At 37.2% G+C, this 17,352-nt stretch overlaps 1 protein-coding gene across 13 annotated transcripts in view; it reads left to right on the top strand.

Moving 5' to 3' along the window:
• Positions 1-17,352, top strand: part of LOC125764409 (broad-complex core protein) — a 108,679-nt gene that overhangs the window by 73,810 nt on the left and 17,517 nt on the right. For 10 of the 13 annotated variants that reach the window (XM_049428621.1, XM_049428623.1, XM_049428622.1 and 7 more), the window contains 4 exons: positions 26-431; positions 520-671; positions 1,025-1,075; positions 10,396-16,577. In XM_049428621.1, coding sequence (XP_049284578.1) covers positions 26-431; positions 520-671; positions 1,025-1,075; positions 10,396-10,952 — 1,166 coding nt within the window. In that variant the 3' untranslated portion in view covers positions 10,953-16,577. Of the gene's footprint in view, positions 1-25; positions 432-519; positions 672-1,024; positions 1,076-6,065; positions 9,055-10,395; positions 16,578-17,352 lie in introns of those variants that run through there. The other 3 variants (XM_049428630.1, XM_049428632.1, XM_049428631.1) reach the window with 2 other exon arrangements.

The following is a 17,352-nucleotide window of genomic DNA, read 5'->3' as shown; positions in this document are numbered from 1 at the left end:
CTTCTATCACCGTACATACCGATAGGCAACAACAACAGTTTCTCCATCAACAGCTCGAGTAACTTAATAAAAAGTAGTATTAATAACAATAACAATAACATCAACAACAACAACAACTTGAACAACAACCTGTTGCACAGCAAGGAAAACAGTAGTGGCGGCGGTGGACCGGTCGGTGGTGGACTGTGCGGTTCCGGCAGCATGCCAACGTCGCTCGGCACCTCGAACGGCAGTAACGCGGGCAGTCTCTGCTCAGCGGAAAAGGAAAGCCTTGCATCCTCCCCATCGGAACGTTCTGCCGAGGATGTGAAGTCGGAACCGCTCGAGCTGCTGTGCGGTACGGGCGGTGATCACGAGAATAGCTCCGACTCGGTGACGGACGATCACGGCAACCTCGTCAAGGGTGGACTGGATGTGAAAGGTTCCCTGCGGTAAGTGTCCAAACCGTGCCCGTCCAATCTGATGCGAAAAATTACGCTAAAATATATTTTTGTTTGTTTGTAACTCACTGCTCACCAGATCACCGAACGATCATGAGCTTGATAGCAATATCCATCACCACAGTGGGGCCCAGTTTCTCATGAATGCTAGCGAAAGCAAGCTATTTCCGACGCCACCCTCGTTTAACTTTTCCATGGCAGCACTAGCAGCAGACCCTTCCGCGTTGGCAGGTGAGTCGATCGGGTTTTTGGGGAGGAAAAGCTTTGAAGCACAACAGGTGGTACAGTTGCAGATATTTCTGGATTTTTTTCAAGTTAAACTAGAATAACTTTACTTAACTTGTAAGTTAAGAAATCATTCGTTTTCAACTTGCAATTCATCGAGAAAGATAGAAAAATTCCACTTCTACCTGTATGTATTCCAGTTCAATTTGAAAAGAATCTAGAAATGGTTGAACTTTATCATTTGAACTAGAAAATCTTAGTTTTGCACTTCCCATCATGGTGCGATGGTGGATTATGACACTCTGTACTAATTTTACCCTTCGTTTGTGTGTTACTTGTTACCCCTTTTTTACCCACAGGTTTTAGTACACAGGCACTGCAAGCGGTGGAGTTGGCCGGTTCGCCACAGGGTAAGTTAGTTTGTCTTTTTTCCTTTTTTTTTTGTTACACGATACTTTGTTCTGAATTCTGAATTTCTCAACGAGCCAACAAAATTTATACATACATCGACTACTATCTTTCATAAACTTTCTTATTTATACCTGTTTTATTTTTTTTTACAAACGTTATATATTTTCCATTTTCCAATTGAAACCAAATTAAAACCAAAAACAAACAAATCAAATTAAAACAAAACCAACAAAAACCAATTACTAACTCTGAACATATATATCAAATATCCTCTTGGTAACTTTTGCTAATAATGTGCAAAAAAAAAAACAGCGGGAAAATATGGACTTTTTGTGTGAATTTTCAAAAATCAAACAAAACCAAATTTAACCACCAAACACCGTTTCAGATTGTTTGAAACTCGACAACAACAACTAAACCTACAGCAATTAAAAAAGAAGTAAATGAAGAATCAAAAACACATTTCAATGAATGACAAGCTGTTTGTTTCATTTTCTATTTTGTTAAATTTTTTGTGTTTTTGTTCAAAAAATCAAAAATCGTTAATCAAAACACATTAAAGGTTAGAGTAAAAACAAATCCTGTAAATCAGCCTAAAATTTCTTCGCTCAAAAGTTGTGTGATCTGTTCATGATCTGAAACACATCCTGAAGAAACGAAATTAGTTTTCCAATTCCATATTTTCTTCCTACTTTTTTCTTACTAATAACCGGTAAATGCTTTTAACGTTATCTACCCTTACCACTAAACTTACACAACTTTGAACTGCTGAACAAAACAAACAAAAAACAACTGAAAAAAGAAAACAGATGGCAAAATATTTGTCTGACAAAACGAAACCAAACGAAATTACATCTGTAATAGATTGTATTGAAAATTATTTACTATTTACTTTGAATTGCTTTACAGAACGTACTGCAAAGCATCAGCAATATGGGTATTTTGTAGTAGATATTGTTTGCTTTTGTTTCAAAATTCTTCAACTGAAGGTTTTTCTGATTTCTACGATGTGCTTTGGCACAATTCTTCAATTATAACGACACAAAAATTTACCGCGTTTTTATCAGTGAAAATGATATCTTGAGCAACAAAATGTAGAAAATATGTTGTGATGTGCAAATGCCAAATTGTGCACACATTCAAACAAGAAGAGTTAGAGCGACTAACAAACGAAAAGCGCTTAATTGGTATTATAATACAAACACATTTACATAACGTGAAGTGCAAACTAACGCATTAATTTTAAAAGACATATCTTGCTATCATAAACGGTAGCAAATGTGTATTTTTTTGTTATTTTTCGTTGTTGTGTTTTTTGTCCAAATCAATGATCCATTTTTGTATTGTACTCATGTTTGCTTTTCTTCATAAGTTGTGTGCTGTTTCGGAAGTTTCGTTTTTCTTTTCGTTTTTTGGTTTTGACTAGTGTAAGAATGTATAACTGTTGTTTGGTATAATATTACGTGTTTGATCGTGTTTATACGTCGTTGTTGTGTGTTTTAAGTTGTCAAAAATCAAACTATGCTCAAAGCCTCTAAATGTTTAATATTCATTCCATTCCATTTAATAATCAAACACAAAAAACTACAATGCTGCATTCTTTCTTCTTTGTTTTTTTTTATTTTAAATAAAAGTGAACGTGTTTTATTTGGACATTGGAAATTTCATGTTTCATATCTACTTTAGAGAAGAAAACACCCTGTTTAACGACACACGATACACACTTTGTGACGTTCTGTTTACGGTACTGTCTTACTATGTTACTATATTACTGCTCCCTACTACACAACTTACTTACTTACTCTCACCGCTACCACTACGATACTAAACCACTAAACCTTTAACTGCTACCACTATTACTACTACTACTACTACCTCTATTATTACTACTGCTACATCTTTTGCCACTATTACCAATACGGCTGCCACTGTTACTATTACTTTTACTGCAAACTTTTTTTTTTACCAATACTGCTGTCAGTCAGTCGAAAATAAGTACTTTCGAATTTGTTTTTTTGCATAACTTTTATCAACTGTTGGTGCCCGCAAATTGTAAAACGAAAAAATAAGAACAAACAAACGATAACAAAATCAAAATATTTGGTTTTTGTTTTGGAAAAAAAACCAAACCAACCGAATTGGATTGAGCTACTAGAAACAACGTACAAAACGGACCAAACAAACACAAAACAGAAACAAACAAAACGAACCAACAAAATAGAAGTAAAAAGTAACATGAGCCAAATCAGCAGACAAAACTCTGTACAAAATATCTAGAGGTTTGGATAATGCATCTCTACGCTATATATAAAATGGTTATTATTATTGTAATTATTATTTTATTTAGTTTACGTTAAGATTATGGCTGTTCCTCGGACACGGAAAATTAACCTTAGTAACAAATCAGGATGCTATAATACAAAAACAAACAAAAAACCAAAACTTTACTCTATAATAATAAGCAGCAAGACAATATTAGTACGTTTTTGGGGAGATAATTATCGGATATTAAAACCAACAAACAAACAAAACAAAACACCAAAAACCCTTTAAAACAGTAAGAACCAAATGGGTGCCAAATTATTCCACAAATTAAACATATAATTCAATTGTACAAAGATATGGGTGGAGACATTGGAAAACTGCTATGTATAAGGTATTATTAAAAAAAAAACAAATTTACGATACGTTAATTACGTATCTAATGGTGTATGTACAATGGCACACACGAAAAACAGAGCAAAATTGTTAATCTGCGAAATTGTTCCTAAAAAAAGTCGATCAGCATAAACATGTCAAGTGATAGGAATAGAAATTCGGAAAGTAGAAATTCGGACATCGTACTTAAAAAAATCATCAAAAATATGTTCAATCTTTCTTGATCAATAACTTCCCATTGATTTCTCAATGACATGAATGCTGAGGTGACTGAAAAGGGATCATCAAAATGTGATAAAACAATACTGGACGTAAAATTAAACAACCAAACCAAAACGCCCATTGTACAAACACATACACAATTACTGTAAATATTAGTACGTAGTTCTTACACGATGCTGTTAAACTTAAGAAGCTTTGGAGAAAGTTGCTTTATATAATGGAGAAGAGTAAGCAAACGGTGGAGTGCGTACATTTCCAACGATCGAACTTTCAAACGAACCCAATCAATTATTACGAAACAGAACCAATCACAAAACCGTCCTCAAAGTAAGAGGGAGATAAAAGCGTTACCTCCTTTGGATGATAAGATACAACATTGGCAGCTCCCTATGCACATGAATTGTGCAAACCCAACAATCATATACTTTTCCTTCCCATTAAAGCCCTCCCAAGTTCTGGGAGCCCAAACTTGTTTGTACCCCACCATCGCGCCATTTTTTGTATGTTTGCTGCATCCATTTTGGATGTACATTGTTGTTGTAATGGATGTTCTAAAAAAATTACCACCACTAGGAATGTTTCATCGGCGAAAAAAGTTTCATTAATATTTATTAATATTGATACAACCATGTTTTTCGATATTGCAGTAATATGCTGTCCGTTCAATAACTTCACCTCGCCGGGGGAGTTTGAAAATGTTTGTGCCCCTTTGCTACAAGCGTTCGATCTCGTTTAGTACAAGCTTTGAGCCGTACACTTATTAGTATGTTTGCATTTTCGACACTCGATTCCTGTCACGTGTACTATATTGGTATTGATGTTGCAAGGATTGCGAATAGTGTGTAACATAATTGCCGTAACGGTAGGGGGAGATATACACTCAGAAGTTAAAAAATATGAGCAATATTCGTTAATTTTTTTGTTAAAGGATAATACTCGAAACATTGGCAATGCTTTGGAAAGCCTCGATGTTTTTCTCTTTGACTCTTGTTAAAAAGGATATACATTTAATTTACAGCCAAAAACAATAAATTACAGGTCTTAAAAAAATTTCGAAAAAAATCGAAATATTACAAGATGAGCGCAAAATTGTTTATGGATAATTGGCAGTATTTTGTCTATAAACCAACATGATATCTATTTTATATTGAAACCGAAAAATTTCCAAAATATAGTTTAAAAACAGTTGAACAATCAAATCAATTAGATTGGCAGGATTTTGAGGATTTCTGGAAACTGATTTGCAAATCGTTGTATGAAGATATGTTTACGCTTTGGACTGTAAACATTAACTTCTTATTTCTTATATCTCAAATATTCAAATTTCGACGCGTACGCTGACTGTATATCTCCCCTTACCGGCAGCCATCCTCATCGTCACATTCTCTTCTTCAGTCGTCTAGTCTAGAGATCCCCTGTTCCCAATGTACAGTATCCCTATATTCACACAGTTGTATCATTCCTTCTCCGGGTTTCTTAATTTCTGAACAAAAAGTGACCCTAGCCCTTCTCCATCGTTTGTATTTTTTATACTAGTTGAATTTTGTTATACGGGGAAAAAAGCCATCACACACTACGAAACTTGCAATACATTAGACACCCAAAATAAACAGTTCCCGGTGAAGGTACTACTACCCATGTTTGCTAATAGACCACCACCCAGTGCGGAAGTGGAAATGGGATCCGCATAAGGAAACAAAAGATTTAATTATCGCTTCATGATTTTCTTTCATCCTTCGTCCACTCCACTCCCATTCCCGTTTCTAACGTATCCCTCCCATTTCATCATCAGGGATGTACCGGTTTATTATCCCTTTTCTTTTTGTGTTTTCTTTTTTTTTTGCTTTGTTTTGGAACTTTTGTGTTTGTCGAGAACGAAACACCAATGCCTCCCACCCTCGATCAACTTCCCGTTTCGTTGATAACTACGTGAAGCTCTAATTATGTTGCACCTCTCTTTATGGACTCTTCCGTCGTCAGGGCGCCTGACGACAAAATCGCTACAATCGAACACGTACGCTGTCAATTCCGTCGAACTGCTAAATGCTACTATCACACCACCACCACCACCACAACTACCACCATCATCATCATATCCCATCTCATCAGTGTTAGGTGAAGATTTCCGGTGCGATCCGTGTAACAAAAATCTGTCATCGCTTACGCGCCTGAGACGCCACATACAGAACGTTCACATGCGTCCGACTAAAGAGCCGGTCTGCAATATCTGCAAGCGGGTGTACAGTTCCTTGAATAGTCTCCGGAATCACAAGAGTATCTATCACAGAAACATGAAGTACGCCAAAGACGACAAAAAGCTCGTACAGCTCGCGATCGGAGGCGGTAACGGTGCCGGTAACAGTGGCGGTAGCCCCCCGTCACCGATGTCCACCAATGTCCCAATGCCACCCACATCACAGTCGTCTTCCGGTGGAAATGCGTCCGGTGGTGGATCGCATCCGTCGGCCCATCACCATTCAGCGACCACCATGCCCGGCAGTCCAATCGGACCGAATCGTCCAGGTGGTTACTTTTAATCGTGTAACGCGTAACGAGTAACAGGAATGGGTTTTTTTATTTTCTTGTTTTGGTCCGGCAAGCAAAGGCTCAACTAAAATGCGTAGCACAGTGAATAATATGGCAAATGTACCGTCCCGGTGTCTGTTGGTGGACGAAGTGCGAATAGATTGAAGTGTCCCTAATAGTACGAAACATCACCAGATGAAAGAAGGAAAAAAACATAGTTGGAAAAGGAGTTAAACACAAGCAAGACCACTGCATTGACAGCTGATCGTGTTGATCGTTCTCGTTGAAAGTTCTGCCCATTATACAACGAATTAGTACTGTATGCTCTCTTATGATGAAGAAAAAATAGAAGAAGAAGAAGAAGAAGAAAAGAATATGAAGAAGAGAAAACATTACACTACTTTAAAGAAAGAAGAACAGATATTAATTTCTTAGATGTAAAGTAATCGACCCAATTACATAAAGGACGAACAAAATAATATGGAGATTTATGTTCTAAGCATAGTAATGATTTAAGCATTTGTTATTGCATGAAAAGAGAATTTATCGGCTTACTTTGTACAGAGAAGGAAGAGAATGAATCGGGGAACAGGAAAAAGCGAGCGAAAGTGAGAGAAGCTAAGGGAAATCAAAAACGATAACCAAACCAATACAACCACAAAACATAAACACCGCTAAATTGGGATTAGACAAAAGTACAAAATAACTATCATCTTGCGCACTATTCAATCAATCACAACAACAAAAGAATCGGGTGCGTTTTATTTTAATGTTGGATGTGTTTTTGTTACCACTAATGGAAAGTTTCATTCAATAACTAACCAAACCACACACACACACTCAAACACAACCACACGCTCACACATACCCAGGACACCGATAAGACACCGCGCAAAAAAAACAACTAAAATTCGAACCAAAATTATTTTCTTATAAACTCGAAAACGACAGAGAGAGAGAGTGAAAGAGAGAGGGAGAAAAAAAGAGAAGAAAAATTCAAAATGGGTTCGATTGGAATCAATTGGAAAACAATAGCAACAACGACGCCGCCGCCGTCTAAAATGGCCACCGTTCCGCGGGCGGTGAATCATTGATTGGTTTTCTTTTCTGTTTTATGTATTTATGAACATTGGAAATAAGAAATTAGAGACACAATAGTGACTTTCTGCTACATTAGGCTTGCTAAATTAATCGGATTGATTTATTCCCGTTTGTTGAACCACCACTCATCACAATCATAACCTACAATCATAATGTCGAAAACAAACAGAAAACAAACAAAAAAAAAAGAAACAATTTGGAAAGCTAATGGATAGAAGCAACAGACGACGTTTGTTTTTCCTCTCATGGTGTACCGAGTCTGATTAACTTTCGTTTAATATACATTTTTTTCGTGTATTTTTTTGGTTAGTTCCTTCCATTCGAACTACTACCGGGAAGAAAAAAAAACAAGACTAATGTTGTGGAAGAAGAAACAATATTAAGCAACAACAACAAACAAAAAAAAAACAAACAAACAAAAAGGGAAGGTTTTCTTGTACATTTCTGTTAAGCCTAGCATCGTAAACAAACTATTGGCCGTTAGATTTTTTTGTTTTATTTTCTTTGTTATTTTTTGTTTCTACACGTAATACCCATTTAAAATGCCCAATTTTTTCCTAGCTCCCCGTTTGGCTCCTCAAACTTTCCCCCAATCCCTACCCCATCTCCTTTCCATCCATTAGTTGCATCATTCATATTAGCCATATCATATGGTTAAGAAGTGAAAATAACACAATGTGAATGCAGCGAATAATAGTAACTGCGATACTCGTTTTTCCACTCTCAGGCACCGTTCAGAGACATTTTCGGGGGAAATAGGTGAGAACAATTTCCCCATGTGTTGGGTGTGCCAGATTTGTTTTTGCATAACATTGTTCTTTACGCCCCCAAGCACACATCGTTGTTCGATTTAGCAAATATTTTCCCCCGTTCAAAAGGGGGTTCTTTTATCGTCTGTGTGTATGATAACCACACCTCATAAATGCAAATCTATGTGCTCTCCTCTTTCTCTTACTCACTTCCTCGCTATTTTGCTATCGAACAATTTGCATTGCAATTTTAAAAATTCATAACATTTTGACTCCAACAGAGAAAGAGGAGGATGAAGCGAGGCGGCACTTAAAATCATAAAAGAAGGAGAAAACATACAAAAATAGTATGAGCATTTGCCCAATTACCTAAAACAAAAAGAAAAAAACTGATTTAACAATGGCAGCATAGTCGTCTAATACGGCTAAAAAGGATACAAGTTTTTGCAAGGAGCATTGAATATGCTTTTGAAATTTCAAGTACATGCCACTGATACCAACACCAATGATCAACTTTTTTCAAAGACATTTTAGACATGGAAAATTGATGGTGCCAATTGCCTCCATACATATTTAGTTTTATCCACACACCCTGAACATGCTCTCACGTTGTATAGCTTTCATTAATCGTACTACTTATCCCATGAAAGGACTACCACCTTTACGGGAAATTCCAAGGTTTCCCAAACCGATGCAAAAGAGAAAAATTATAAGAAACACAGGAAAAATCCTTTTCAAATTTTCATCCACAAAAACAACCCCCTTCATTCCAAACCCTTCCCTCATCCCTGGTCCGTAGTTTCCCCCTCCGAGAACAGAGCGAAACAACAACAGCAAAAATTGGTTCATAACTCTACCTTACCGTCAATGTGTTCTATGTGTTTACTTCTTTTTTTTAATTATTACCCTTCTCACTTTCACCCTCTCCCTTTTTTTTGTTGTTCACTATTTCATGGATGCTGATAACTATTTGAAAAATGGAAAATATAATAGCAATCGTATATGTTAACCAAAAAAACAAACAAACGTTCAAACAAACGTTCAAACAAAATGTCCAACAACTTCCCAACTCCCGATTGGCAAACAATTCACGCACGCATTCGGCCATGTATTTTCTGCATATATTTTTGTAATTTCTGTTTTGTTTTGGATTTTCTCTTTTCTTTCCCTACCGTACTTTGTTGTTGAACGTGTTTCCCTATCTCCACACGCAAAATGATCGATCCCCCCCTCAAAAATCAGAAACCAAATCGGCACCAAACCCCACCAAAAAAAACCGGGAGCCTAAAAAATGTGGCCCTAAAGATGCAAATTGAAACAGAAACATCAAACAAGAAAAGTCATACCCGATGACTCGGAAGCAAAATTCAAAATTTTCAAATTTTTTACAACCATTATCGAAAAGGCTTGAAACAAAATTAAACCCCCCTCAAAAAAATCAAAAAAGTCGATAGTTTGCTTGAAAGATAGAGTTCAATAAGTGTATGCCCCCCCCCTTTTTGTATGATGAATATATTCATTCTAACCTTATAACCCTACCGTAGGCATATTCATGTTTTTTTATTCACTAAAACAATCGATCATATCGATGATCGTATCGAAAATGGCAACAACAACAACCACAAAAAAACCGAATTAGATCGCAAAAAACTAAGCTAAAATTTGAAAACCAAAAAAAAAAAATCAACAAACGCCAAAAACCAAAAAAGCAACGCAAAAACAGTAAGTCACTATTGTCTCTCTTTTCTTTTTCCCGGTGCTGCTTATCGGTCGAATCTCACTCGATATATGCACGGTACGTTCACGTTAAAATGCGCGCGGACACACACCTTCTGTTCCACTGGGGGGCGCAACAACCAACCTACTCGGTGTAATGTAATGTGCGGTACGTCCCTTGTACTACCCTACTACTGCCAACTACCAACACCACCTACCTACTCACTAATCGCGCCCGCGCGCGCTCGTATGTTTGTGTGCGCTGCGGTGTCACTTACGTACTTACGCGATCGCCGTTGCGCGCACTTACACACGTGGCTTGGCTGGATGGGCACACCACTTGGCAGGCATGAGCATGGCGGCAAGCATGGCATCCCAGCGCTCCGCCTCCCCACCGGATGGAGGGCACGGTGGCCACGGTGGGCACGGTGGTCACGGGGGCCACGGTATCAACCGGCTCTCGTTGCCGCTACCGTTGGCGGCCTGCCATCGGTGCGACGTGTGCGGCAAGCTGCTGAGCACGAAGCTGACGCTCAAGCGGCACAAGGAGCAGCAGCACCTGCAGCCGCTGAACAATGCGGTCTGCAACCTGTGCCACAAGGTGTTCCGTACGCTGAACAGCTTGAACAATCACAAGAGCATTTACCATCGCCGGCAGAAGATCCTGCACCACCATCACCATGCGCACCTGCACGGTCAGCATCCGTTCGCGGCAGTTGCGGCCGCGGTTGGGGGCGGGGGCGGTGCGGCCAGCCCGCTCCATCACGGTACGGCGGCGGCGGCTGCGGCGGCTGCCGTTGCGGCCGCGACCGGTGCCGCCCATCACGAGCTGCTGAACAACAATGCCGGCGGTACCGACTGTGATATCAAGCATAGTGTCGCGACCAAGCTCGAATACATGTAAATAGGACCAAGCCGGCGGTTTCGCACGTGTTGTTGGTCTGCAGCAGACTGCTAAAGCACACGAAAACACAGAACAAAACAAAACAAAAAAAACACCCCCCCGACAACTCTTCCTTCCACGTGCGCAACCGTTCACTAAGTAACCGAGAAAAGCTAAGCAAGAGGAAAAATGGAAAACAGAAAAAAAGAAACTTTAATCTATAATGCATCTAAAAAAAACGGAAAGGGAAATACCATCTCACGTTCGAAAGATGTATGCGTATGTGTGTCTGTGTGTGTGCGCGAATGTGTTAAACAAAAACAAAAACCCCCGAAGAAAGCGGATGCAAAAGCTTTTCCTCTGTATCTTTCTTTCTTTTTCTCTCTCTTTCTCTCTCTATTTTCATCTGAGGTGTAACACTCGCTCTCACTCCCTTTCTCTGTCCCTTAATTGCCATCGAGAGAAATGCGATTGAATGCACCGATTCACTACACAAAGCTGAGATCCTTAGTGGTAGGATTAGTTAAGTACACTCCAATTCCTTTCCCTCTCCCTTTCTTTCAACCCGACCCTTTAAACCATCGGAGCGATCCGAGAGCAGTTAGAAGCGGTTCAGTGTCAGTAGGTTCAACGATCCGATTCAGCAAAGCTTTAGACTGGAAACTCATACATCTCCACGGAGCTGTCGGATCTATGGTGAACCTGCTAAACCCACTTGCACCTTGAAGTTCGGAATCGACTCCCATCCGGATCGATCTGTGGAAAACCCATCACTATTTCTAAACCCTTCTATGTTATCCTTTTTATAGATTCATCAACCAAAACAGTTTTGTAAAAGCAAAGTAACTGAAATATATTATATTTCGGTTGTTGCATGAGGAAAAAATTCTAACCGTCAAAATTAATCGTAACACATTGAAGAAAATGTGTGATTATAGTTAGGTAAAATATGATCTGAAATTTACACTTTTGCTGTGCTGATTTAAACTTATTTATTATCTAGAAAAAAAAAACAAACGAAAACTTTTCAGTTAGGGAAAACCATAATTTATCGCTATGAAGCATGAATCTAAATGAGGCTACCATCCCTTCTCTCCTTCCCTTCCCTCTTCGGACCGAGTTCTGTCCGTGTAATAAGGCCGTGCACACGAAGTGTTTAGGTTAGTACGAAGCAATTTGCGCGATTATGTTTATTTTTAATAGTTGATTTATATACATACATATACTCCATATTATTTTTTTTGTTTTGTTGAACCTATACATACATTTATTACGCGTATTCTTACTAGCCTGTTAAGTTAAGCACGTAGATCTTGTATCCTTTTCTTTGCTAATTAATGATTGTCACTTTGGTTGATCGAAAATCGACCGGCTAGCGAAAACAGAATGGGGAAACATTATCCTTTAGTAACGCTTTGAGTAACAAATGAAATCAAAACAAAAAAATTACAACAAACAAATTGTCCTTTCTGGGAGTGAAGGAAGCAACGGGTGTTGGCGACCCGCAATTTTCTTCCTTTCTTTGGTCATTCTGGTCATGTGTTTTTTTAGTTGCGATCGTGCAATTGATCAATCGCGCATCAATGCATAAATTATTCTAATCTAGCGAAATTCTTTATTTTGTTGTATTGAAATGGGAAGTAACAGAAGAAAAAAATAGTGAAAGGAAAGGAAACCAAAGTTTGTATTTTCGGTTTAAAAACAAAACAAAACCCACACACGCATTAGTGTATACTTTTGACTGTACGTGAAATTATTGTGAAGACTGATTTTCATCCTTTATTACCATTTTGGTTAATTGATTTGTTTATTTTTTCTCTAATAATTTTCGTGGATATAATTAGGGCGCTAAAATCGATTAGTGTAAATTATTTACCTTGTGCAACTTAAAGTCGTGAACAAAGAAAGCAAACAGTAAGGACGTTACGGCAAATTGCGCGAGCAGAATAGTTGTTGAATTCGATTTTTTTTCTTGTAATATTTAACTGCACAAATCACACAAACTCATACATCGACATCTATATCATCATTATCTAACTTTTAAAATAGCTTTGCAGTGTTTGGTACATGGTGGTACAGGCGATACTCTCAATATTATTAGTGAGAAAACATCTAAACAACACCACACCCAGACGCTATGCTACTGCTGTATGAAACCAAGAATCTTTGTTGTGCATAGTTAAATCGACATACAACACTTTGTTCGACGAAAGCCAAGAGTTTTGTTTGAGAAGGTTTAGTCTGTTTTTTTATCTTTAAATATATAAAACGTCGTCAATACACATCCCCTAATTAGGTAAAGGGGTATTTTTTTGCTTTTAGGGCAATCAAATGAACTGCATCATGCTGCCACTCTTCCATTATAATTATTATTACGATTATTGTTAATTACTACACCTTTACTATACTGATTTATCGTGTAATCGAGATGAACTAAATGAAATCCCATGTTTTAGTGCTTAAGTTAGGAAAAAAATATGCTACTCTGTGTGTGTGCAGCATAACAAAAATGCAAAAACTGCATCTGTAAAGAAAAACGAGAGAAGAGATAGAGAGAGAGAGAAAGAGCTAGAATGGAAGAGAAAAACAGGAGAGAGAGAAAAGGGGAAAGGTTTTTTTATTTACCTGTTGTTTTTTAACTGCCGACAACGTTACAACGATGAATGTTAAGTTTAAATGAGAAGTTTTTCTTTTATAAGCATTATACCGTAAACATTATAATGAGATAACTTAACTTGTACTACCCTTTTTTTTGAGCCGCTTTTTTGTTCCGCTTAAGTCGATATTCGATTACAATCTGTTGCCTTTGAACTTTGTTCTTCTTTTTTTTTAGTGCTACGCAATAGTGCATCGGCACATACTAATGTATATGTTTTATATATTGTGTGTCGGTATATTTCTTAACTAGCGATTCATTTGCCGATTTGTTCATCGTATCGGAATAGAGAAAGTTGTTTCATTGGCTTATTGTTGGTAAATAATTTAATGAACGACAAGGCTTTGGCAAAGCAAAGAAAAAGGGCCGCAAGAATATTTCACCACACAAAAACACAAAACACAATGTGAGCGACTCGGTCATAAATGAATACACACATACGCACACACGGAATGGGAAAAAAAGGATACGTTTGTCTGACACTTTCTCACTAGTGCTGAATGAAAAGTGTATGTGCGATCGCATCGCAATGTAAAAAGTAAATAGCAAAAAATGGCAACATAAACAAAAAAGAAACGGAAATGAAAAAAGCCACTCAATAATGCAAAGAAAAAATTATAGATAATTGAAGAAGAAATCTTAGATTGCGGCCTGCAAGTTACAATATGACTGATTAGATTCTAAATCGAGTATAAATTATTGTGTGCGTATGGTTCACACACGCGCATACCGTATTTGGACACCAAAAAAAAATGAAACATTTGGAGACACAAAAGCGAAACAAGGCAAGATGAGGGGAAAATGGAATTTTTGCACGCAAAACTGGAATTGTTTGCAGTGAACAAAGAAAAACAAAACAAGCGATATATGGTTGAAGTACGAATCTTAAAAAAAGAAAATTGTAATATTTCATTAGTAAAGCAGTGAAGCATATGGATGCAACGCACAACCATGGGAGAGGGTTTAAAAAGACAAATTATTATCGATTGCGACGAAAAAGTTACCAAAACTGATTTAGTATTACACAACAAGGCTATTTTGTTTGGGCTCCAATAACGTTAACAGTGCTTTTTCGGTAAGAGAAACACGATGAATCGAAAATTGTAACAAGTGTAAAAAAACAAAACAACAAAACATTAGGCGAATGGAGAAATGTTCCAACCTTTGTGGCTCAGTGTTGTATTTTATTGGGTATGGATGAAAAGGGCGTGCAAAAAACAAGTGAGAGCTGTTTGTTTCAGTGTGATTCACTTAGAACGATATTTTTGTGAGCTAGAGCACAAAACAAAACAAAAGAAACCCCCCAACTCCCCAACTCGCGAGGGACGAGGTAACAATAAGATGATATATTTGGGGCTATACAAAAACAAATGAAAAACCATTTGGACGAGAAACGAGCAACTTTGCATTTGTAGATTGATGTGCGTGCGTGCAGGTGCATGTGTGATTTATTTTGTAGACTTTTTGTAGCGTTAAGAAAGCATTAACGATTTTCCAAAATTTTCCACCGCAAAATTACATTATGCAGTGTAAACAAACGAAGCGGAAAAAATAAGAAAACAAAATTTAACATTTAAAAACGATGCAAACGTTTACAAAGATAAAAAGAATTGTTGGCTAATGTGAAGCGTGCAACACCAAGCGCTAAAGCACACAAAAATTAAGAAAATTACATTAAAATTTAAATAAAAAGGGAAAAGAGAGCAGAACACACACGCACACAAGAGAAACAAAAAAAAACCTATTTGTGATTGTCTAAAAGACTGAAATTTAATAATATTTTTGAATTGGCATCAATGCTCCCCACACACCGTTACGCTAAGGAAATTCGTAATGTGTAAACAAAAAGGTTTTTGCCCCATCCCGCATAACACGTTACGGGCGGGAGAAGCTTAAAAGTGTAAACGCAAAACATAAGTCTGAATATTTAATTTTTTCGTTTCGAAACAATGTGTGCAAAATTGTGCGAATGTGCAGTAAGTAACAAAAAAAAAGTTGGAGAAAAACAAACAAATATGCATACAAAAAAAAGAAAAACGAATAAGAAAGCGAAAGAGAGATAGCGGAAAGTAAAACCAAAATTAGCAAAATATTTGTTTTTAAATATAATTTAATTATCTGGCAAATGCTTTTTTCGAGAGAGAGTTTATTTTTGTTTTATTTATTACGTTCACCGTATGTTTATTTAATTTATTTTTTGCTGCTCGGCAGAAAATGAGCAAACGAAAAAGTATGGACAACTGGGACAGGTGAAGAAAGAATACAAAAGAAAAAATTACGTGCAAAATTCGTAAAACGAAAATTGTGAACTTTGTTGTCTTATAAATTGTGCAAAGTGAAACTACAAATCTGATACGAACGCTTCCCTAAAAACAAAAACCTATTGCAAAGTCTCAACCACATGGAACAAACTTCACTGAACATGGAAAATAGAAAAACGGCAAATCAAATCGATTCGTGCAGAAACGCAACGATACAACATAAAATGGCCGCTCGCATAGCAAAACAATAAAAATATTGTAACAACAATATGAAGAAGAAAACAAAACTAAATCTACTACAAATGAGCAACGTGAATATAAATTTGTAAGACAATTGGGTAAGGTATAACCTTTCCCATAAGTGCGGTGGCATAATGAAGCAGAGTCTGCTTATTGCATTTTTGTGCTTAAGTTGATCCGTTAAATAAGTAAGACGTTGATGAACACACAGACACAAACAACAGAAAACAGACAAAACAAACGAAGGTAAACAAACAGCTTAGCAAAACTTTATTTCATGTGTGTTCAAAACAAACAAGCAAAACACGAACACGTCTGTAACAGTATGCAAAACACAGAACGAAAGCGTGCCAGCGCAACCCGATTAAAATAGCATCCTATAATAACAAACATGATGGATTAGTATGGAATGTAAAAAAAAAAACAAACAAACTATGAAGCAAACAATTCAAATCAAACAAAGCAAGCAGTAAACGAAACATTACAACATTAGACACAAATCTTACATGGTACTAATAAACAGAAAACTCTCAACCTAATGTAATAAACAAATAAGCAAACAAACAAACATGAAACAGAAGAAGAGAAATGAATAAAGCACTACAAAAACCAGGATCGGCGTCATTATAGAAAATAGGGCCACAGGAAAACTTAAGCTGTACTTCTTCTGCAATACACAATTGCATAACATTTACGTAAAAAAAAACAAACAAACAAAACTATGTGTTGACTAAATGAGCAACAAAACAAGATACCCGAAGGTGGCAAAACGAGTAGCAAGAAGCAAGAAAAAGGGAAACCGTTTTGTTTTATAGCCAACAGGGGCAAAGGAAGGAATGCAAACGAAACGAAACAACAGTGGATGATTGATGGAGAGAAGAGCTCTCCACGGTGCATTACACACACAGAACAACCCCACAGCTTGTAAAACACAGTTAAAACACAAATATCAGTAATTGAATAAAACAGTATCTAATATTTCGAAAAGCGTTATTCTTTACCACTGATGCGACGGTATCATATATTAAATAGTGTAAATTACGAAGCAAAAAAAAAACACCAAACAACTAACTACAAGCCACAAAGCAGCACAAAGTTATGAACAGTTTCAAAGCGGGCCCCCATTTTTGTGGTAAGCCAAAGTTGGGAGTTTGAAGACGCGCAAGACGAATGTATTGTTTCCTTTGTTTTGGTTCTATTTTTACGTTTTTGATAACTTATTTCGAGTGGGAAAAGATTCCCGTTTTTACATCGCCGTTACCGT

This window comes from Anopheles funestus, chromosome 2RL, assembly GCF_943734845.2.
Source record: "Anopheles funestus chromosome 2RL, idAnoFuneDA-416_04, whole genome shotgun sequence".
In the NCBI taxonomy this organism is placed as follows: Eukaryota; Metazoa; Arthropoda; class Insecta; order Diptera; family Culicidae; genus Anopheles; species Anopheles funestus.
Note: the sequence above shows the minus strand (reverse complement) of the source record. Positions and strands in the feature narration are given on the sequence as shown.